This window comes from Aplidium turbinatum, chromosome 16 (genome assembly GCF_918807975.1).
Source record: "Aplidium turbinatum chromosome 16, kaAplTurb1.1, whole genome shotgun sequence".
NCBI lineage: Eukaryota > Metazoa > Chordata > Ascidiacea > Aplousobranchia > Polyclinidae > Aplidium > Aplidium turbinatum.
This window is the reverse complement of record NC_137487.1, coordinates 11090917-11114199: the sequence shown is the minus strand read 5'-3', so window position 1 is coordinate 11114199 and position 23283 is coordinate 11090917. Positions and strand designations below refer to the sequence as shown.

Below are 23283 nucleotides of genomic sequence, written 5' to 3'. Positions count from 1 at the left end.
TTATACTTTAACCTGCCTAACTAGGCTTATAAACAACAAAAACAATGCCTAAAGCAGGCAAAAGTATAAAAAAAATTGATACCGATTACTCCTTTTTGCTCTTGTATTAGGCTACGTCACGGACAATTTCTTGGCGATAATTGTTATATACAGTACAAACAAAAGCATGTTTTTCTGACCTCGGTTTATACAAAAACCGTTGCGTTGATGAAGAAAATAGACGATTACTCATGTCAAAAAGTCATAATAACCGATAAAAAGATGTTACGCTCAATGGAGGGTTTGGAGTTGGACCATACATGCAAGAGTTCGATCTCCGAACTCCCTTTGCTCTGCTAGCAGTTGTAGAACAAAACCTATTGGTTGTTGATTTAGCCTTCGATTCTAATGCGTTTAGATTTTACTTTGTTATGCAGTCTGAACATTTTAAAAACAGGCCGCGGTTCGCACGTACAATGAAAATCAAAATTTAAGAAAATATAAATGGATTTTCCATCAATGAACCCATGCCATGACTCCAGCCAAGATTACAATGGGCCAATGTAACCTGTGAGCTCATACCAACGACTAGCCTAGCGATTGCATTTAACTTCTACAATTCAATACTTTCATTGCTGACAGATTAAATCAAAATAAATCTCGTAAATACCACCATGGTTAGCCTAGTGACATCTGTCGCTGTGTGAATTCATTTATTAACAAAGATCGATGTTTGCTACCGTGTGCAGAGAACAGCAGCTAGGCAGCTAGTGTACTGATGGCTTATTGGAGTAGGGTTGGAGAAGACAAATCATGTCCTTCAATAAAACGTTAGCTGACGTTGGTAAGTGGTCCATGCAGATGTCAGCTCTAGGTGTTTACGATGGTGGCATATTCTCGAGGTACTTGTGACTTGTTAGCAAACGCATATTGTAAAACACACAGCTTCTGTTTCTCACGTATCTGTCATTTCTCATTTCTTGCGATAAAAAAGAAAATATTGGAATAATACATTTTTTTAGAAAATAAATCAATACTTGGGATTCAGACCAACTGTACGGTGCAGTTTTGTCTCGATACAGAATTGGTAGTTCAGGCAGTTAAATTACGGTTTAATTGTTGTGCGCATGTTTGTTTGGTGAATCTGAGACAGTAATTCAGCAAGAAATTAAATTATCATAGGTTTAAATCAGATGGCTTTGAAGAAGCATATGGCGCAGGCCCGCAACCAGGGGGGGGCATTGGGGGCATTTGCCCCCCCCGAAATTTTTTGAAAAAATTTTAAGCGTTCTATGCAGTATGAAATGTACTATGAATAGTACGTCGTACACGTAAAGCCATACTATCGAAACCGAAAGTAGGCTACGCTGGTTGGAAGCCATGCTAACGATTTTGTTCGATAAACTATAGGCTGGCATCCTCATTATCTGTTACTCAAATTCCAGGCGCGGAATTGGTGTTAAACAAAATTGCCAAATCAAGTAGAAAGTTAGACATTATGCTCTAAATTAAAATGTCATTTTGCATTTGCAAAGTCAACTTCTTTGGGCCTACAAACATAAAAGCTTGTTGAGCCAACAAAATGTTTCAGGATTGTAATTTGTAATTACCGTGTTGAGTTTATTCATATGTACGGTATCTGTTTGTTTATGTTGATGTAAATATATGTTATTGATTAATTTATGACTCCAGTCGTGCCAATGCAGTTCGTAGCCTACAGATGTTGTATTTTATTTGTAATCGACTGAACACATTACTGTATTATCGTAATTTTCTTCCTTGGGTAGTCATAGCTAAATGAGAAAAGGTTACAAAGGCTAGTTTCCTTTAATGCTGTACTAAACAAAAACGTGATTGACATAAGTTATGACCATTGAACTGTAACATGGTAGTGTCACACATAGGCGTAGCCAGGGGGGGGCGAAAGGGGCCATGCCCCCCCCCAAATTTTCAAAGTTTGAGTTCCGAAGTTGAACCCTTTGTTGAAATATATAATATAATTTGTAGAAATTTATATCGTTTTTCAAGACATCTGGCTATTAACACCCCCAGGACTTGTTTTAGGCACACAGAAAGACACTAATAAATTTTGTAAATCGTAAATCGCGCAAAATTTACGCGATTTACGCTTCTTTTAACTAAACTGTTGAAGCAATTTCAGAATCGCTTAGGCTACCGTACTCTGTTGGGTTTTTGTGTAGCTGAGTTTTTTGTGTTCTCTAATTTTAGCCGCAGTTTTTGCCCGTTCGTGTTTAACAGCTACCTTTAATAAATTAATAGCTGTTTATGTGCTAATAAATTTGATACAAATATTACCCTGAAAGTGTTTCCAGAAAGCGCTATAATCCATTATTTGAGTGTAATTTTGCAAATATTTTCCGGGGGAGCATGCCCCCGGACCCCCATAGAATACGCATGCCTTCGGCACGCTCTAACCCCTCACCAGCTTTATTGCTTCCCTTGCCCCACCAGGATACGTCACTGCACATCAGGTGGCAATGTTTTAAATCAAACACTTTGTTGTTCTCTTCAATTCATCAAATATTTGGCCGCCCCCAAATTTTTTTTCTGGCTATGCCACTGGTGTCACACACTCTTGTCCCTTATCAATGGGCGTGGACATTAACATAAAAATGTCACAATGCATCATTTTAATGTTTGTTCTTTGATAAAAATTAAATGCCCCCCCCCGAAAATATTTGCTGGTTGCGGGCCTGATATGGCGTGCCGCTGTAGAATTGACATTTTGTGATTAAATTGCCTTGCCAGCAAGATATGTGAAAGTAAATTACAATTTCAGCTACTCCCCAAAAGCAAAATCTTCAAACAAAGCTTTTTTTTGCATTTATTTCTCATAAGAAATCAAGTATTTTGTTGCTCGTCGTTTGGCGCATCTGTTCGTGAATACCCAGTAAGATACTGCGCAGTATTGTACAGTGCGCAGTATATTCTTATGAATATTTTAAGCAGGAACTGAAAATCAGTTAGTTGTAAACTTGAAAAAAACAATTGGCGCTATTTTTACTGCGAGTATTGGCACCGTTGATTTAATTTTACCCATTCATGATCAGCAAAAATTAAAGATTTCCTTTGTGATGTTGTGTAGCAGAACATTGTTTTCCTCTGTAATATGATACGTAATCAAACGCTGTGCTCACCTACTTTGTCCTGCGACGATTTTTCTCTCTACAAAAATTCTGACGATGCGTTTTCTAACATTGGTGATCGTGACCCCATTGCTCGTTTGAAACAAAAGAGTAAAAGTATGCTGGCGATACAAACCACTATTCCTCCGGATATCCAACCAGAAATGGACAAGATACAGACAATGGACACATCACAGAACAATTATGACAATTTGCGGGTGATGCACTCGAATCACATGAAAAACCTTTCTCCTGCTGGCATAAGAAGACGTTGCTTCTCGGATGCTTTGCCTACAGCTGGTGACAAGCCATTTATAATGTCCCAATCAAGTGATCCACTAGTAGCAATGAAAGAAAATACCAAAGACAAAAGCAAAAGACCAGACAGCAGAAGAGGAAGCAGAAAGGTTTCACTTCTTTCAGCTGCTTTAAACAAAATTCAGAAAACTATGTAAGTGTTGCATATTCGAACATCAATTTGCCGTTACACATTGCTTGTATACTAACACATTTCATAAGATTTTATGGAGCTTGCTTCCAAGTTGCTCTTGTGGATCACTGTCAAGTTCCATTAACGTGAATTTAAGTTTGATCGTTCATTAAAACTACTGTATTTAATTTGCTTGCAATCATCAACGGTGATTAGACAAGTCAATGAAAAGATTTAGAAAAAATGTGCTTGCTTGTTAGTTGGGCTACTGCTGTTGCAGAACTTCGCTAGCTCAACCACCCGTTAGACCACAGTTAAGTTGGTTGCATTTGTGGAATGATGATTGAGATGTCTCATTAATGCAATAAGATACACTAAACACTACCAAGAACTACTTTGTAGCCTAAGCCATGGACTTCTAAATAGTAGCATCTGGACTGGACACTCAGTGGTCAACATGAGGCCAAACAGTTGGTACAACAGTTGGCCAACAGTGGACCAACAGGGTTAGTTACTTGGCTGTTGGCCCACTGTTGGCCAACTGTTGTACCAACTGTTTGGCCTCATGTTGCCCACTGAGTGTCCAGTCCAGATGCTACTATTTAGAAGTCCATGCCTAAGCTACTCTAGTGGTCTAGTTATTGAAGAAGTTGCTAGTCAAAAACTCTTGGTTGTTGGAGTAGGTTGTTAGAGTAAAAAAGCCTATGCCCTGGCCTATATGCTAGTTTTTTTGATTTCATGAAGTAATGGCTATCGGTAATAACAAAACTGTCACTCAGGACAGTTTGGGCCACAACAAAGAAATCTCAAAATGGAAATTATTGTAAAACAAATCAGTTCTTTCTCATTTTTTATGTTTTGTTCTTGCAATGCCTCCATAAAAGAACAGAAATGTTTTTGCAAACGATTGAAATAAAAGAAAAATGTTGTCTGCAAAGTAGATAAGGCAGGTCCACCGGATTCTGTTGAACGATTTTGAGACCTGAAATCTACTTAGAAGTCTGGAAAAGAAGAAAAATTTTCTTTGGTGTATTTTTTGAGGCCCGGACCTCACATTGGTACCGAGGTCAAATTATCCTTTTAACGATCATTTTTACAGCAGAATATTTTGAATACAGTAATTACAACCTTCGAATTAGCAAATGTAGAAGAGGAGTGTCAGAATGTCGATTTCATGCCTACGTTTTAGACGGCTATAGCCATGTTGTTTATAGTATGATCTTGTCACGGCTCAAGTAGTCAACTATCTGCAATCTTTAAAATTCTTGAATCCACAAAAAAACGGTATAATGTTGCATTTAGACACAGAAAAAAGATGTCAGGAGTAAAAAAGGATCACGGCCAACACAAGGAAAGTGATTGCGATCGGTCTCGGAGGATTAAAGCTCGTCTCAATGTGGGAGGAATGATACATGAGGTACGTACTTTGATCACAGTGCTGCATTTGAAAGTATGGTGCTGGCCTGTTTTGTTGAGTTGTAACCCAATCACTTCGCATTTGTGTCTTTACACTGCAAGTTAAACTTCAAGGCAAGATGACTGGCTGAATTCTAAAAGCCAAGCCATTGTGATTACTGGCATCATATTATATAGCCTATAACAGTCTTTGATGTCTTAGATTATTTCGACAAATGAAGTTTTATTTTCATATGAGACCTTTCTCGAAAATTCTTGCAATTTCCATCTCAAAACCAACTTTAAGTCCATACGGACAGAGCTTCAATGTTGCAACTTTGACTATATTGACGTCTGGTTCGTGTTGATCAACATCGCTATGTCCGAACTCAATCTAAAAATATAAACACCGGTACCTGCAAAGTGACGCAAGCAAAGATTGGAGCAAAGAAAAAAAAAAAAAAACGTTGGTCAAATGTGCCCACTAGATATGATATTTCTGCCAGTGTATTTTTATTGCAAAAAATAAACCAAGAAACTCCGAGCTTTTACATTTAAGTATTTTTTCTATTAATATATGTCATTTGCTTTGCGACAGCCTGCCTACATCAACCAAGCATTGCATTTTTTCTTTCAGACTCAGTGGCGAACGCTAGAGCTACTGCCCAATTCAAGACTTGGCCGGCTTCGTCACTGCACAACACGTCATACAATATTGGAAAATGCGGATGATTACGACCCTAAACAAAATGAATATTTCTTTGATAGGCACCCAGGAGCATTTTTGTCAATTATCAACTTTTACAGGTACGGATAAGATTGGGTTTAATCGATATTATTGACTTTTAAGAGTAAAGAAATTATTTTTAAATAGGTTTAGTATTTGCAAATCTGATTTATGGTAAGTTCATTTGTGGTGCATAGGCGTTTTCAAAGTCTGGGATTAGAAAATCTGATTTGTTCTTGCAACTGCGCCAACTTTCGCATTAAAAATGACAGATATTACACAAAAATGTAACGGTCTTGTGGAGTTGATTGAAAAATTGTTGATTTATTTGTTCTTAAAACTATTCGTATTGCGCGGCCAACCGCAAGAACAATTAATACAACACAGAAGCAACAGGTTCAGATCGATATATCTGAAGTTTAGGCAGTTTCAGTACCTACTTACACTCTTGTTTTTACGCAAGACTGTTTTAAAGTGATTAACACATGCAAGTGTGACAACTACCTCTGTACATTTGTTATCAGGTGCTTTATGAAACAAAAAGATGACTAAAACTTCATGTTAAACTGGAACATGCCAGACAGGAGCCAATGTTTTTTTTTATTTTACAAATTTGCATCAGTGTTTAGTTTCAAGACGTGATTTAAAGAGATTTTCGTAGATCCTAACTTTTGTTTTATCCCCCAAAACTTCAAATTATTGCTCATGTAAACTTGAAATGTGCTGGCAGGACACTTTGAGAGAAAAATTTGCGCCTGGTACCAATGGGACTCTCGGGTCTCAAATCAAGAATCATTTAAAAAAACGTACAATGTCCAAAGAATAAATTTCCGAGCCCCTTGAAAAGGTCGCGGGCCCCTAAATTTATCCCGGCCCCTTGTTTAAAAGCATCCCTTGGACCCCTGTCAACGCTACTTGGTGTTAGTCTCATCAATCATGTTTGTCTTGAATTAATTCTAGAACTGGAAAGCTACATCTTCCAGAAGATCTATGCGCCCTCGCATTCAATGCTGAACTTGAATACTGGGAAATCGATGATATTTTCATTGAGTCATGTTGTCAAGGTATTTCCAATTGACTTCTCCTAACAAATCAACTCATTTATTGATGCACTTTTTGTCTTTTATACACATAACATTTTGTACAAAAACATGGCTTTGGCATCCTTTTCTTCACTGGATGAAATATTACTTGTTGTTGAAACCTTGTTGTATATGGTGTTTTAACGTGCTTATTTGTGTCTGCCTCAATTGCTGTCTCAAATGCATTAGTCTGACACAAGACGGACTATATAGTCCGTCTTGGTCTGACACCAATCTAAAGTTATTGATATCATGTTCTTGTTTCAATATATAATTTGCTCGCTTTTTTTATCAGCTGGTGATTCAAGTGTTGTGATTTAGGGCGATATCATCAAAAGAAGGAACAAATCCTCGAAGAACAAAGGTAATTTTCAAGAAGTAATGTTTCATATCACCAATGGTTATAAATTTGATGAAACTTTCCCACAGTTATTTACAACTTCTTGGATTATTTGATATACTCTTGTAGTTTAGTAGGCGTAGCTAACGAGGCAAAAGCAAGAAGTAGGACTGTAGAAACTGGATCCACTGCTTGCTTGTATTTTGAGTCAAAGCTCTAATGAATATTAACTTGCAATGGTTGGACAGCATATATATTTTTAAAGTGTTGCTGCCAAACTGCTATAACTACAAATCGGAATAATTTGTGCGAATTGAAAAACGTTTATTTGCCCTTTACATTATAAAAATGATACAACAGAGTTTTTAAAATACGTCAACTATATTTAAAGCAACAATTCTTTTTTAAGACGATTTATTGTTTTTGGTTGCGTAAGAATTTTCCATCCAACGTTTTGCGAGTGAAATTATAAACATATTCTTGCGATTTACGTTGTTGCAAGCCTAGGTCCTGGAGGCCCAGACGTTTGTGAACCTCAAAAACGCATTTAACAAACGCATTTCTATTGTTTTCGACAAATAACTTTCGCATTCCTTACGGTAGTCTTAGGTCTGGCGTCAACACGCAGTTATCCATTTGCTTGCAATGCCTAACAGCAGTTTATCATCTATCAAGCGTTTGATGAAAAACACAAAGGCCTACAACTACAAGTGGATTTCTGCGTTACTGCCTGTACTTCGTTTTTTGTCCAGCATTAATTTTGATTACTAGAACTTAGTCTGTTGGTTAGTGACGTAGCTCGAAAAAAGTTTTAGGCTGGCGAAAGCAAATTGTTGGGGGGCAAACTTTATTCAATATGAATTGCCATGGTATTAAAACGTTGTAATAGTATTAAAGGCTATATTTGTTTTTTGGAAGAGGATAAAATTTTTGGGAGCGATTATCCCCTTAAGCCCCCGTGACTACGCCCGTGTTATTGGTTTGTAGTAAACTATAAAGTTATGATTTTCTGCTTCAAATTTTACCATTTACATTTTATATGAATAGAGTTTGCTGTTTTACCCACATAATTTGAAAATACTGAAGTGGAAACAAAGTTGTTCTACAGTATTTTATTGATCAAAAGGTGTTGTTGATAGTTTTAGAGAACAAAACTTACTCATAACGAAAGATAAACGGATACGTTGGTCAAAAAGGTCAAGAGAGCTGACTTGCTACCTTTGGGAATAGGCTACCAAACGCGTCATCGATCACAAGCGGTGTTTACAAGTCTAATAAATTCTTTATTTTGTTTACGAGGAGGCTACATTTTGGCGTTACGTGCGCATGGAATTCAATTAGAACCAGTCGATTAGATTAAGTCTAGACCTAAAATTTGCTTAAGAAACGGGTATAGCCTACTGTAGCTTACATTGGCGCTTCGTTATCTAAGTTCCTAAAAACACGCTTTTAGTACGTTATGGTATGAAATCTTTTAAGTGTGATCATCAAACATCGAATTGATAACACAGTATTTGAATGACTCTGCCTTTATCGAAAAGAAATTTGCTTTAAAAAAGATTGACGACTATTTTAGCTGGAAGCCTAACGCTAACGGTTTCGCTTATTACAACTCTTCGACAAAACAAAAGGCGTAGCCTATGTGTGTGTAATTTCGTGGGTCCAAAATCGTAACTTGCACTCTCACATATTTTTATCTCGAGGCCATGGGATATCGTATTGGTATTGAAAATACTTTTTCATCATATTATTGGACAGCACCTAACACTGGGCTGCAAAGGCACTAATACAATAAGCAAAGTAAAATTTGCTTGAAAATTAATAACGCCTTGCAGGGGCTGTATCCACTTTTTGAATTCGGGGGGGGGGGGGGTGATTTCCGGACAGTGGGCTAAAATCGCCATAGTCATTTCAACAACAGCTTTCAACTCCTCTTAGTCATTCCAACCACTCCAATGAGTGGGGGGGATGATTACCCCCCTCACTCCCCCCCCCCCTTGGATAGAGCCCATGACGCCTTGTACTTTGAGAGACACACTACTAGCCTGTTGTTTTACACGAAAATATTTTGTTTTCAATTTCATTTTTCAATTAAATATTATGCTTAAACGTTAGTTTAACTTTCTTGTCTTTCGATTTAACTTTAATGAAAGATTAATTTCAAAGTAAATGTCTAGTTGTTGTTTTTTAATTTGTATTTTGTGTTAAATGAAATATTCTTTCAACGATTTTAAGTCATACGTAGCGTGTGTTGGTGGAAATAAAATAAATGATATCGATTTTTGTCTTCGCAAGCGGCTCAATGGCATAAAGGTTATGCTTGAGCGCCTTAGATTACGATCTTTGACAAATCACTAGCCTAATCCACTGAAATGTTAATCAACTAAGTATAAACTTAATTGCTTTAAATTGATGTAGAAAGACGTAAAATCTGAACACTAACATTTGCAAAAGATTGTGGTAAGGTGCTGTTGAGCTGCAATCAGTAAACTTTAACAATATCATTAGAAGAGAGCTTGACATGATGAGAGAAAGAGAAGGTGATGATTTCAAGGGAATGTGCTGCGCCGGAAGAAGACAGAAAATATGGGACCTCATGGAGAAACCAAATTCATCATTGGCTGCTAAAGTAAAATAGTCAAAATATGACTGTGAAATTTTATATTTGCTTTATGAAAAGTTCTATTGTAATTGCATGAAAATATACAGTAATTGACTTTGTGCAGCTAAAAACCTAACTGGCAACACTTCATTGGTTGTTTTGCAATGATTATTTATTTATGAGCTCCATATGTTTATTTTGGTGACGTTTTGATTTCTTCAGAGAGCTGCCAAGCACCCCCTTCATTCTATGTGAGCGAGCAATCGCTATATAACTTTTATTTTCCAACTTATATTCGTGATGCAAAGCAAAAGTCTGAGTTGTTGCTTTAGAATCTTGAAACTAAATCAGTCAATCGTCTTTTGCTGTACTGGTTAAAAACACTCCATTTCTTGCATACATTTACAATGACAGTCAACTGTGTGAGTGAAGGCTGAGGGCATTTGACCGTCATTTGAAGGGATGTTGGTTCGACACGCATTGAGACTGAGAGCGTGATGCGGCTTTGTTTTAGAAAAACACTGGTATTCTTAAATTTGGGCAAGAATATTGGCTTCCGTGCCATTCGTGCCATTCGATATCCTTGTTTCAAATGTTCATTACTAGGCACAGACCTGGGTTTTTAATACAAAATATATGAAGATTAGTTAAATTAACGTTTAGTCGAACTGTTATTTAGTCAAACTGTTTAGTCAATTTAAGTTTAAGTCAATTTAAGCTCAGTCAATCGTTTAGTCAAACTGTTATACAAAGCATTTCTGTAAACAAACAATATAACTCCAACTAATATTGTGTATCTTCGTCATTCTAAAGTCTTTTTGAAAGATTCTGAACTCCTAAAAAGACACTGTGCACCGGTTAAGTAGCACCCGCCTTGAGCGCACGTTATAGGTTGTTTCCCTTCAAAGTCTATTTTTATCTTTTCAGACGTTCTCATCAAAGCATCTTCTCTTACTAAATATATATTTCAGGTCATAGCAATCATATCCGTCCTTTTCATTGTTTTATCAACTGTAGCACTTACACTCAACACTCTTGAAGAACTGAAAGGTAACTATTTTTAATTTACCGAGAAGTTAATGGTTTTGATCTTTAATAACTTATATTTTTTGATCGTTATAATTTTCTTGTAATTTGACTTTCAGTTGTCTATAACCAGGGCCGGATTTACCAATAGGCTAAGCAGGCTGAAGCCTAGGGCCTCAACGTCCAGGGGCCTCGAAATTCGATTTCAAAGTTTGTAATTCTTTTAAAAACTAATACAAAAAGTTACAAAAAGTAAAAACAAATACGAAAAGTTTAAACCCTACCTAAAGTAGGCTACCTGTACTACCTATATGTATCAAGCTTTTCAGAGTAGAAAATTCTATACACAAGTTGCAAACAGTCATTATTACGTCGTTACTCGTTTGCATCATAATAAAGGCAATTATTGCGCGCTTTCTGCTGGAAGCTTCTATGTTAAAGTGCCGCAGTCTTCTCTGCAAAAAACAGTATGAAATAATCTAGTGGTTTTCTTGGAGAATCTAGTGTTTTTTTTTTTTTAATTTTGAGACTGGCAGCATCAACTTTCCTTCTGTTGTTAACGAAGACGATTTAGATGATTTGCAAGAAGAATAGGGAGCTTTGCCTCAAGCGTGCAATGCTCTGCATGATAGTGATAACCTTAGCCCACCAGAGTTTTGGCTAAAACTGAAAATGGACAACCAAGGTTTAAAACTTTTAAAGGAAGCGTATCCGGAAGATGTTGACCCGAGTCCCGAAACTTACTGATGAACTTCTATGTGCACGGAAAAAATTAACACTGCCTTTCAATATGTGGAAGCTATATTAAGACTGTTTCTAAGCTTAATGGTCACTAACTGCTCAGGAGAGAGATCTTTCTCAAGGCTCAAAAGCATCAAAAATAAACTGAGATCGACAATGTCTCAAGTTGCATGATTTTGCATTGACGAAAGCTAGAAAAAAAATTGGTAGCCTAGTCTTACTCTATTTCAGGGGTCACCAACTGGCGGCCCGCCACGCTGTATCGCTGCGGCCCGCGGAAAGTATCAACGTACAAGTATAACCAAAAATACTTTTCTTGAGGAGTTAAAGAGCACGAAGGCAAAAAATACTTTCCGGGAAGCATATTTTCGCTTTGCATACGATTCCACCGACCGACCAATCAGATTATAGTTCTAGGTGGAGGTTGCTTAAAGCTATTTCAATGCGATGTCCAGCCACACTGTCCCAGTGGTTGATTAAAACGTCTGTTTTCGAATTTCGAAAATGTCTGTGAGCATAGGGTAGCTTATTTTAAGTTTGCAAATGTCATGTAAACACTAGTGTGCGTTTCACCGTTATTGTGTTTCACAAGCAGTGTTCTCTTCATGCAAGTTTTTGTTGGCAAAATGGATCGGTGTGCCAACTCAATTAATATAAATTGGCAAAATATTATATATAAATGTAAAGACTTTTTCTGATTGTATTATGAAAATATTTAGCTTAGTAGTAGTACTGCAAAAAATCTTCTCTGTATCGTTCCAATTTTAATATAGCTCCTGCCGAAGTTCTGCAAAATGTTGTTAATCAACAAATTCTTGCCACGCTGATAAGCATCGCAAGTGACAGTTGTCTATAACAAAAGAAAGACTGTTTTATAGACTCTCACAAAAAAGATGAAAAACCAACTCATTGCTTTTTTAAAGGAATGACTGTTCATGAATTACGATAGAACTACGATTTTTGGGGGATTTCCACAAGCATTTGTTTCATGGTGCCTGGTTTCTTTTTCCATGTTATTGGAGCCTATTTTTCGCTGATATGTTTGCAGGTCACTACTGTTGCCTGTATTGCGATGTGTCAAACATTTCCTTGTTTACTGAAATTGTTAATTGCAAGATATCTTCTGTGAAGCGAAGTGACAACACCACTCTTGCTTGGCGATAAATATTCTGATGAAACCGCTCGCCTCGCTATAAGTGCGCAAAACAAGTGGCCTCGTTTATTAGGCATTGTTAAAAAAAGTCAAAAGTGGTGTAAAAAGGAGCTTGGCCTGGCAGTAGCGTTGTTCGATTAATTTTGTTGCTGCGGTATTCTAACATAAATATGAACAACATGTAACGCTGGATACTGGGTACGAAATGCGTTCTTTTCTAGCATAAGAGTCAACCTACCTAAAATTTTATTAGTGCGGCCCGCCACAGCTCTCCTTAGTGCCAAAGTGGCCCGCATGCAAAAAAGGTTGGTGACCCCTGCTCTATTTGATGGCTGTAACTATTTCTTATGTCCTCGTAAACAGTGGCGTAGCCAGGGGGGGGGAGGTTGGGGGTTTCAACCCCCTTTGGCACGCGTGTGACGTCACGATATTGAGAATGATGCTTTCAGTCTCTTTATGTCTCTAAAACAAAGTTTGCCTAATTTTAAACAAAACTGCATTGAAAGAGCGAGTTTTGCCAATACCAAACATTCAAATATCTCAGTCAGGAATTAGCAACAAGAAAACATAGAGACTTAGCTTTATTTCCGAAAAATGCCGAAGAAAACATTATCTTATCCTTTTGCTATGCCACCGGACGGTACCATTTTACAGGAATATTCATACCCACATTTTTGTTGAAAATGCTCTCAGAATGCACCAAATTCGAAGTAATTTTTCAAAATTTTTCTTCAGGAGGCCCCCCAGAACCCCTTGCTGGGTGTCGTTTTAGGCGAATACGAATACGCCGTCATACCCTCCCCTTTCAAAATTCCTGGCTACGCCACTGCTCGTAAATCAACTTTACAATTATTGTAACGGTTGTTTGATCAGAGATATTAAAATTAAAAGCAAAACTGCCTTAACTAAATTTTTATTCTTTTAATTAAAAATTTGCACCCATGAATGTGGAAAATGAAAAGAACGAAGAGTTTAATGCACTCATATTTTTAACATTAAGCAATGACATGTGATGTTGTTTAAAGAGAATTTCTGAGCTCAAAAATAGGGAGGGGCCTCAGAAATGGAATAGCCTAGGGCCTCTCATGGTCTAAATCCGGCCCTGTCTATAACTGATGCAAAGTATTTATGGTCTAGTTGTCAAAGTGCAAAGTATTCATGGTCTAGTTGTCATGGTTTTCCATTGTTCTTACAGGATCGGATGGGTTTGACAATCCTGCTTTAGCTCACATTGAGAGCGTTTGCATCGCTTGGTTCACGATGGAGTATCTTGTGCGTTTTGCATCCTCTCCTAACAAATGGAAGTTCTTCAAAGGAGCGTTAAACATAATTGATTTACTAGGTATGAGTTTGTTGCGAGGTATATTTGTCTCAATTTGATAGAAATGCTTGTTAATGCGCCAAATCAAAAAGCATGAAATAATTCACTTCTAATCGCTACAAAACAATCAACTTAACGTGGATGAAACCCTGCAAAATCAAAGATAAGACGTCAGTTTTTTTGTTTTGCATGTACCCATGATGCACCGAAAGTTACTGAAAAGGTTTTAGGCTATTTTAAAGTAGCCCTACTAAACTAAAAGCAATTTTATGAGAAAGTATCTCGATACCATACCACGCTGATCAAAAAAAAAAAAAAATTAAACCACGAAATATTGCTTTATTTTTTTCTCTTGCAGCTATTCTGCCATACTACATCACTATTTTTCTTACAAAGTCAAACAGTCAAATTCTGCAGTTTGAAAATGTTAGGAGAGTCGTTCAAATATTTCGGATCATGAGAATTATGCGGATACTGAAACTTGCTCGCCACTCCACTGGACTTCAGTCTCTAGGATTTACTCTTAGAAGAAGCTACAATGAACTTGGTCTACTTTTGCTCTTCTTAGCCATAGGAATAGTGATGTTTTCCAGGTATGATTATTCTACTCTGTAACACACTCAAAATGCATATATCAAATGTATTATGACAGTTGATTTTATGTTACGCTGTTATGCTATATTTTGCTTCGAGTTATCTTTGTAGGCGCTTGCTCTCATAGCCCAAACTTTAGATCACAATACTACAGTATTCCCATGGCCACCTGGAGATGCGGCCTGATTTGTCACATTTTGCAGATTTTAATTACAGCTACTGCTAGTGCTTGACTGACATTTTTTGAGATTTTTTTACTTTTTGCCTTCTCCTAATGACATAAAACTTTTTTGTTGCCTTGGGAAAATGAGAAAAAGTAAGTTGAAAAACGCAAAATCAGACTGTTACTGAAAAATTAACAGTCTGACTAAAATCAAATTTTCTTTGTTTTTCAACATGTGAGGATGTTAAAACCTATTGTGTCATCTGGGGAAAAGAGTAAAGAAAGCGTAAAAATCTAGTTTTTAGAAAAATTTATTTAAACGTTCGCCCAAAGTTAGAAAAACCTGAAAACTTCTGCAAAATGTGACAAATCAGGCCGTATCTTTAGGTGGCCATGAGTAGTCTATACCTCATCCCTGTAAGAAATAATAAGCTAACTAATTCAGTAAGCACCATACGAGAACTATTTAGGTGAAGTCGAAATATTCACTCAAAACGTTTTTAAAATATGTATGTGATTTTTAGTGTATTTTTTATGACATTGCCAATTATCCCATCCCTTGTGTCAGAGGCAAACACTGAGCGACATTAGCCCAATGGCCACAGTGCAAACAATATCAATTTTGTTTGAAATGCCTGACATTTGCATCAATATTGCGATTTGCGGCTAATGGCTAAATTGCAAAAATCTTGGCTTAATCTTTTGTTGCACCGCTGTTTCCTTGCCTGTATAACAATCAATTTTCAGAAACCTATCCAGCAACATAAATAATAACTGTCCTTAATGCAATGGGAGTCTGCAAACGTCTCCTTCGGAATTGATGAAACAATTAGGCCTACACGTTAATTCTGGCTATTTGTTCATTTTATTTTTGTGCTGCTACTGTAGGCCTACATTAGCATTCTGTAAAACTAAAATAGCTTAATTGCGAGGCCTTACAGTGTGATCACCAAAAACAATTTATCCAAAAAAAAATTGCTCATATATTATTCATCCTGGAGCAGCTTTATGGAAACCTTTTGAAGCAAAAACTACGATTTGTACGCCCAACATCTTGTCCATGAATTATCGAACAGTTAGCCAGTTTTCAAATATTTTCTAGTGATTGGAATAAAATTCTTATGAAAACTTACCTTTGATGGTAAATTAACGTTTGTCAGTTGGTTGAAAAATGTAGATTCAGTTGTTTGTACTGTCATGATATCCCGTGTAATTTTGCTTATTTTCAGTTTGGCATACTTTGCTGAAAAGGAGTCAAATCCAGACCAGTTTAGCAGCATTCCAGCCTCCTTTTGGTGGGCAACTATCACCATGACAACTGTTGGTTACGGCGACATTGCCCCTGTCACATTTTTAGGTAAGCTTCAGTTTTATTCAAACTACGTTTCTAAAGCTGTTCGAAGTGAAAGTTTTCACAAGAAAGTTATTTCGAAAAAAAGTGATAATTTCGAAAGATAACAAAATACTTTGAGACCTTGAATTTTTTTGCGTAAGTCTGAAATATCCTATCGTGTTTAATACAGAAACTAAACACTTTGTGTTTCATAAATTTTTTTCGAAGTGGTATCACATTAAAATAGAAACAAATTAAAAGTGACAGCCTATGTGTTGATATAATACACGATAAAAATCACAGACAACAAAAATCACAGTCAACAATAAAAATCAATTTTAAGTTATCCACTAAAAAAAGGGCTACACACAGCCTACAATGGAGATTGTTCGAGGACTTTTGTCATATTATGATACAGTGAAGCCGTATTACTGGTTTTTGTCTGCCAAGAGTATAGTCGCAATGCATCTACAATGCTACAATGGCTACAATGCATCTTTGATATTTTACAATTGCCAAAATTCCTCTCGATGTCCTTGTAATTTTGAATTCGCCGTTTCATTTTTTTCTTTATGTCTTTTGTAGCCTAGTTGGAAGTAATAGTAGCTAACTGTTGTCGCCAGCAAGTGCAATAGCATACGTCAACCATATGTCATCGTAAATACAAATTGTGATGAAAGCGTTGTTTTAATAACAACATGTTTAAAGAAATCGATAGTATTCTAAGTATTCTAACTTCTAAGACACTTTTGCATTTTGAAGCAAGTCTCACACCTAAAGAAAACTTTCTATACGAAATCTTTTATTGCATGAAATAACACATGAGTTACCAAATAATTTGAACTTTTCATTTCAAATATCATTTATTTCCGATTCGAAAGCTGTTCGAAACAGTTTGGCAACCTAGACGACGTCAGGGATAGATATCCCTGGTTGACGTGTAGACAAAAATGAGCCAAATCACTCATCAAACATATAATGAAAGCAAAGTCTCCACCCACTTGTCTATCAGTCCATCCGTTTCACAACCGACACATCCATCTGTAGAGCAGTAGAGGTGACCTAAACTGAAAGTCACAATTCAAAACACCAATCGTCAAAGGCTTTAAACCTCTCAGAAGGCCACCATGCAATGTGATTGTGCAGCTTGATTATAAAAATTGCTGACCACCCTCTTTTTCCAAACAATGTTGAAATGTGCACTACCTGAGGAAAGATTTTTTTTGTGCCAGTTTCTTCATTCTCTTATTCACTTATGGTGATTATTGTACATCCACATCAACTGTTTGTTGGAAAAAAACAGTTTTTATATTCAATTTTTATTACATTAGCCTATATTTTTTATTTTGTAAAATATATTTACATCGGTTGTGTTTTTGTTTGTAGTTTCTCTTCTGGTTTTTTGTGGCCGTGTTATAGCTACTAGACATGTAACCTACTTTACTACCAATCAAAAGCCTAGTGCACACGTCTTAAATCCATCAAGGTTTTTCCAGCTTTCCCACTTTATTGGAGTTGTAAAATACCATTTATTGTAGAGTAGCTAGTGTTGTCTGTTTCGACCCCATTACCCCAAGGACAAAAATGAAGAGGGTCTGATATTATTGTGCAGTGTTCATACGACTTTTCAGGAAAACTCGTGGGAGGAATTTGTTGTGTTACCGGTGTTTTGATGATTGCTCTTCCCATACCAATTATTGTCAACAACTTTTCGGAGTTTTACAAAGAACAAAAGAGACAAGAAAAGGCTTTGAAGCGTCGCGAAGCTCTGGAAGACGCGAAACAGAGTGGCAACATTGTAGCAATGAACTTGCGAGATGTCTATGCTCAGGTAGCCATCTAGCGGTTTAACTAAAATAAAATTTACTTGTCCCATGTGTTTTTCTTTCCAACTGTTTATCAAAAGCACAAACATTAAGTTATTTTATGATTTCAGGTAACGAGGGTAGTTTAATTGGTTTCAATATTGTAGTTAATATTTATTTAGATTTCCTACACGTGCTACCTTAACACAGGCCTGCAGTAAATGCAAGTCAAAAATTAGCCTTTGAATTACTTTCTTTGAATATTTAAACTTCTAAATATTAAGTAAATTCATAAGATAGAACAGGCCCTCTATTTTTGTTTCAGTCATTAGATTTACTGGTGGGAGAGCGTGATGGCATTGAAGACTCACCAAGAGATAGAGCCATTTACACGAGGTACGTTGAATTTTACTTTTGAATTTTTTTTTTTTTTTTGAAAAAAAAACGATGTAGCCTACAAACAATTTTTGAATTAGTAGCTGATCACATTTGTTGGGTGCTTGGGAACAAAAGTTTAATTTTCTGTGCTTATTTGAACAGATCCACTAATAGTTCTGTGCAAGTTACTCCACTACATTCAAACTACATGTCTGCGGACCGGGTCAGAAAATCGATCAAGTCAGCAAATGGATTTGACCAAAATGCGTGTATGGTTGAGATGTCTGAGTCGACAAAAAAGTTTCCATTTTATGATGCAGCACTAGTTGGTTGTAATGGCAAGTCTACAAAGTCTAATTCTCTTCCAAATCAACGCGAGGAAAACAACAGCAATCAAAATAATTCTACTGTTGGTAAGTTAAACTCAAGAAAACGGCACGCAAAGTAATACCTACTTGAACTGCGGTATAGTGTATTCTAACTAAATCTGTAAAGTCTGGTCTTGCTGCATAAGCTATATAATTTTATTTAAAGTGTGAAATAAAATGAAAAGTGAAAAATGTAGGTCATTTAATTCAATGTGTGCATCTAACAGCTTAAAAATGCTCACCACAGCACAATGGCGCCACACTTTGATTAAAATATACGAGCCAAGATTTTATACAACGCTAATTCAGTTTTGAGCAGAAGTTTGCGCACCCTGCTTTAACATGTATCAGTGAAATTATTTTTGTCTTTACATGCTAGTCTTACAAAAGGCAGACAAAACAAAGTAACTTAAACGTGTTTATCATAATGTATTACACCAAAAAATACCTAACATAATTGAAATAAAATAAACTCTAACGTTTTCGACACGTAGGCTACTTGTGTCCACATCAGGAATTACAATTTTGCAATATACATAAAGCGAAAATTATAAGATATATTTGAATACGCACTATAACTGTAACAACACTCTGAACTGAAAAGCACAAACTCAAGGTGCAGTTTGAACTCTTACAAAAGATATCATTAGACTTGCTGTTGTTCCGTTGCATAAAATAAATTGTAAAACACTTCACTTCTTCCTACATAAGAGCTATTGTTAAGTCATTTTGAGCTGTATTGTGTGCCACCGAAACAAGCTTTTCTAGTGGTCAGCTCATGATGATGCGCAAGTTTTAAACATTTAAAGCCGCTTTTTATACAGTAGAATAAATTTTAATTGTTTTTTGTGTGTATGGAGAAAAGTATATGAGCTCCATTTGACGTCAAAATGTATAATATCATTTCCAACCAACTTCTCTTGTTGCAGGATTTTTTTCCAACCGAATAAACAGCCGACAAGATCACTTGGCATTGAGTTCACGGCTTCATAAGCTGACATCAGGCCATCGTTTGCAGAGAGAGATTTCTGACACGCTTTCATCAAATGACTTTACAGTTTCATCTCCACATCGTCTTCCTGAGATGCCCCGTGACGTCGATTCCGGATGCAGTTTAAACTCCTCCACTAAGCACAAAACGTCAAATCGGACGCAGAGTGGAGATTCCGCAAAGACCTTTAGATCTAACGAAAATTTTGAAGACAATCATGAACGCGCTGGTTTTGTCTCAAGGTCTTATGACGTGTATAGGACTGGACCGAGTGGAAATTATTCAACCGATTCATTTGTGAGCAACGATGGCACAGGAGTTAGCATCGCATCGGATGATACAGGCGTTGTTCTAAGTGCAGGCAGTAAGCATGTGCATAATTATTCTATATTTTTGCTGGTTGTGTTTGAAATTGAGGTCTTTATTTTTATTGAATATTATACTTTCAGCAGGTCGGGATGATGTTTCAAGCGTTGGATCAACCAGAGGTTACGAGTTTTCTCCGAAACTTGATTTATCTTACTCAGACAATCATCAGCTTAATTTATTTGATCCTAGCTCCTCCTGCAAACATCCTCCTTTGGCCATGATAAAGGAACGAAGTTTTGAATCACAGAATCACGCCGAAATAAACACTCCCCAGGAACAGCCTCAAATCGAGAACAAACATCCTTTGTCGAAAAACCAAAACAACAGACCGGCGACTTCAAACCAAAAGAGAAAAGGTTTTCTTGACACAGATTCTTTGAAACTAAATATTAATAACAAACGTCCAAGTTCGTTCCCTGATTCAACAGAGTGTAGAACCACTTCAAGCAACTGTGGTGACATTTCTTGCATCACCTGCGACACATCACCAAATTCGATAAAATCCACAGATTTTGTACCAAATAAACGTGAGCTTCGAAAGTTGCCTAATGTAGCAAACAAAGGATCGGTATATTCTTGGACTACAGGTTCCAGTCAAAGTAGAACAAACAGTGATGTGAAACAAAAAAGAAATTCATTTTTCACTAAAAACATTTCATCCCCTGGAGCATCAAGCGAAGCATCGAATCATCACAAAAATAATAGCGACGTCAATGCTATGGCAGAACTTAACAAACGGAAGAAAAACCATCAGTCCAGTTCAAAGAGCGGTGCTTCAAGTGACGACACTGTAAGTCATCTTCCATCCTCTGGATGTATATTTGACATTGATGACGTCGTACATGATACGAGCAATGCTATTTGTGAAATTTTACATACGAGTGACGCAATTGAAGTGGTAATGAAGCATGCAAGTGATGAAATCAGCCAAGCTTTGGATTAACCTGTACGGTGAAGCGGTGAAAGAAACTGTGCGGATATCTACAGTCTCTATATGATGTATTTCTCTGTGTATACTGGACACAGGCTATTTAAAACTTATTTTGTTTTTGCAATTATTCGTTTATTTCACTAACTATTGATTGTGTTTACTAAATGCAAATTATTTGACAGCAGATTAATTTAATGTGGCTCATATTATAGAAAAGTATTGTAATCCACAGCAAAATTCTATAGGCCATAGTTCAACCTTTTCTAAAACACTCCTCCCATTTTTTATGAAATATCCTTCAAGCAAAAATTGATAAATCTAACAATTTTGTCTAAATTTTTAGTTTTTTTTAGTTTTTATTAGAATGTATGGCAATTTATTGGCGACTGAAAGTATGCAATTTTTACAAATATAAAGCATGAAAGCTAAATATAATAAAAAAGATGGTTCAGAAAATAAAATTTTCAACGTTCAAAATTGGTGAGAACGCTTTTCCTAAAGTGAAAACCTGATTTATCTCATTGATATGCCAGTAGCCGCTAAGTGTTGTAAGTGTTATAAATTGTAGCCACAAATCCAAAATTTATTTTTTTTTTTCTTGTGCGTGCCAGTGGCTGCTCTACATGAGAGGCAAAGTAGGCAGTACCTCGATTAATATCATAAAAGTTTTTTTTAATCACACTTTATTGATAGGTTACATCTCACTAGTTTTTTTTACTAAAATAGATCAAATTAATAATTTTTTGAAAATTCTTCAATTTAACAACAACGCGTGGTACGAATAACGACTAAAACTTACAGCATTTTTCTCTTCTGCAGTAGAAATAACTTTTTTTCTATAACTTCGTAATAGCGCAGCTGTGCCATCACTCTGAGAAGGCCAAATCTGTTTTAGTTTCAGTAAATGTGTTGATAAGGAGCAAAAAGCAGAATTAGGCTATTTTCAAGTTACTGCGGGTGAGATAAGGCAACTTCTTTGTTACTAAACTGAATTGTCATTGAAAACGTTGTTCCAAAGGAAATTTATATAAAATTTGCAACTTAAACTTGCCTGGAAAGATTCCCTGGCTTCGAGAGAACTTCGAGAGAAAGTTGTCATAGATTGTCTTTTCTACAGCACAACGTCAAACTCAAAACATAGGCATATTGTTTTTTTTTTATTTGTATGTTTTTTCTTAAATTGATAAACTGGCAGCTTTTTTGTTAAATCTGGCCACTCCCATAAGCAAAACTATGATAGTTAGCCTAACTGTTTTATGAACCTTACAGTGAAAACTTGACCTCTAGGCCTGAAAATTAGTTTAAATTACCGTAAACGTATGTTTTTTTACCTCTTCAAAGTTTATTGCCTAAAGCCACTACTATGCTATTAAGGTGTTATTGTCGATCATGTTTTGAAGGTGATTTCACACCCATGCAAGAGATGTCACTTACCATGCATGATATTATATTGAAGAGTATTATTTTGTTATACTAATGGCTCATGAACTAAACCTTTGTGATAAAAAACTGAGAAAAAAAGTCAAGCTATTTAGTAGGCTTGAGTCTACAATGTAAGCTAAAGTGATATTTTCACTTCTAAAGTAAAGAAATCAAATGTATAAAATGAAATGAAATCAAATTTATAATAATGGTCCAAACCACTCTTTTAATAATCATCAAAAAGCTCACTACCTTAGAAACCACAACCACAAAACAAAGCAATCGCTTGCAAAACACAATAGATCAGGGCTTCCCAAAGTGGGGGTCGCGACCCCTTGAGGGGTCGCGTAACGAACTTCGGGGTCGCAGATAGTATACAAATTTTAGACAAAGCACTGCATATTAACACTTATGTTCAAGATGCTGTGAAAGTTATTAACTTTATTAAGAGTTGCGCACTCAATAGGCTACTTGTATTTTGTAAGTTTATATAGTGAAATATGGAATAAGAGTTTAAACCCTCTTTGCTGCATTGTAAACGTGGATTTCAAAACTAAAGCTAATGCTTTAAAAATTTATTAGTGTTAAAAAATAAAGTCGTGATTTTTTCAACGAAAAACAGTTTAGACTTTGTCCGCCGTGTTTGTAAAGACTTTCTTGGAAAGGCTTTTCTAATCATGCTATTAGTTAGGTTTGCTTGAAAAAGGGGAACGAATTTAATTGGTCCTTCCGAAGAGAAAACATGTATGTTTTTACATTGATATCTAAAGTTGGAGCGTTCATCAAAAAATTAAACATCTAGAATTAAAACATTGAAAATGATTTATCTGAACTGAAATATTATAATTTACTGAAAAGTTTTGGCTAACAATGGTGTGGAATCAAACGTTATTAAGCCTCTGGTTATCGACACTTGTCAAGTCTCCTAGAATTGGACAATACCAAGTTAGATTGGATCCAAAACCCATTTGCAACGCAAAAACAAAG

General features: G+C 36.2%; 1 protein-coding gene across 1 annotated transcript; it reads left to right on the top strand.

The window, feature by feature from the left end:
• The first annotated feature begins 3167 nt into the window (after positions 1–3167).
• Positions 3168–21228, top strand: LOC145785204 (uncharacterized). The gene is made up of 15 exons (XM_082596893.1): positions 3168–3576; positions 4858–4972; positions 5588–5757; positions 6638–6741; positions 7081–7123; positions 9608–9728; positions 10673–10751; positions 13817–13963; positions 14301–14535; positions 15929–16056; positions 17664–17863; positions 18163–18233; positions 18378–18628; positions 19513–19938; positions 20024–21228. Exons 1-15 carry the CDS (start codon positions 3245–3247, stop codon positions 20884–20886), a joined length of 3285 nt encoding a protein of 1094 aa, XP_082453019.1. The 5' UTR covers positions 3168–3244; the 3' UTR covers positions 20887–21228.
• Positions 21229–23283: the final 2055 nt, after the last annotated feature.

Excerpts from the sequence above, each read along its gene's own strand:
- LOC145785204 (XM_082596893.1), top strand. The coding sequence starts at position 3,245 with ATGCTGGCGATACAAACCACTATTCCTCCGGATATCCAACCAGAAATG. Across the intron at positions 3,577-4,857 it reads AACAAAATTCAGAAAACTAT|ACACAGAAAAAAGATGTCAG; the intron begins GTAAGTGTTGCA and ends TGTTGCATTTAG. Across the intron at positions 6,742-7,080 it reads CATTGAGTCATGTTGTCAAG|GGCGATATCATCAAAAGAAG; the intron begins GTATTTCCAATT and ends GTTGTGATTTAG.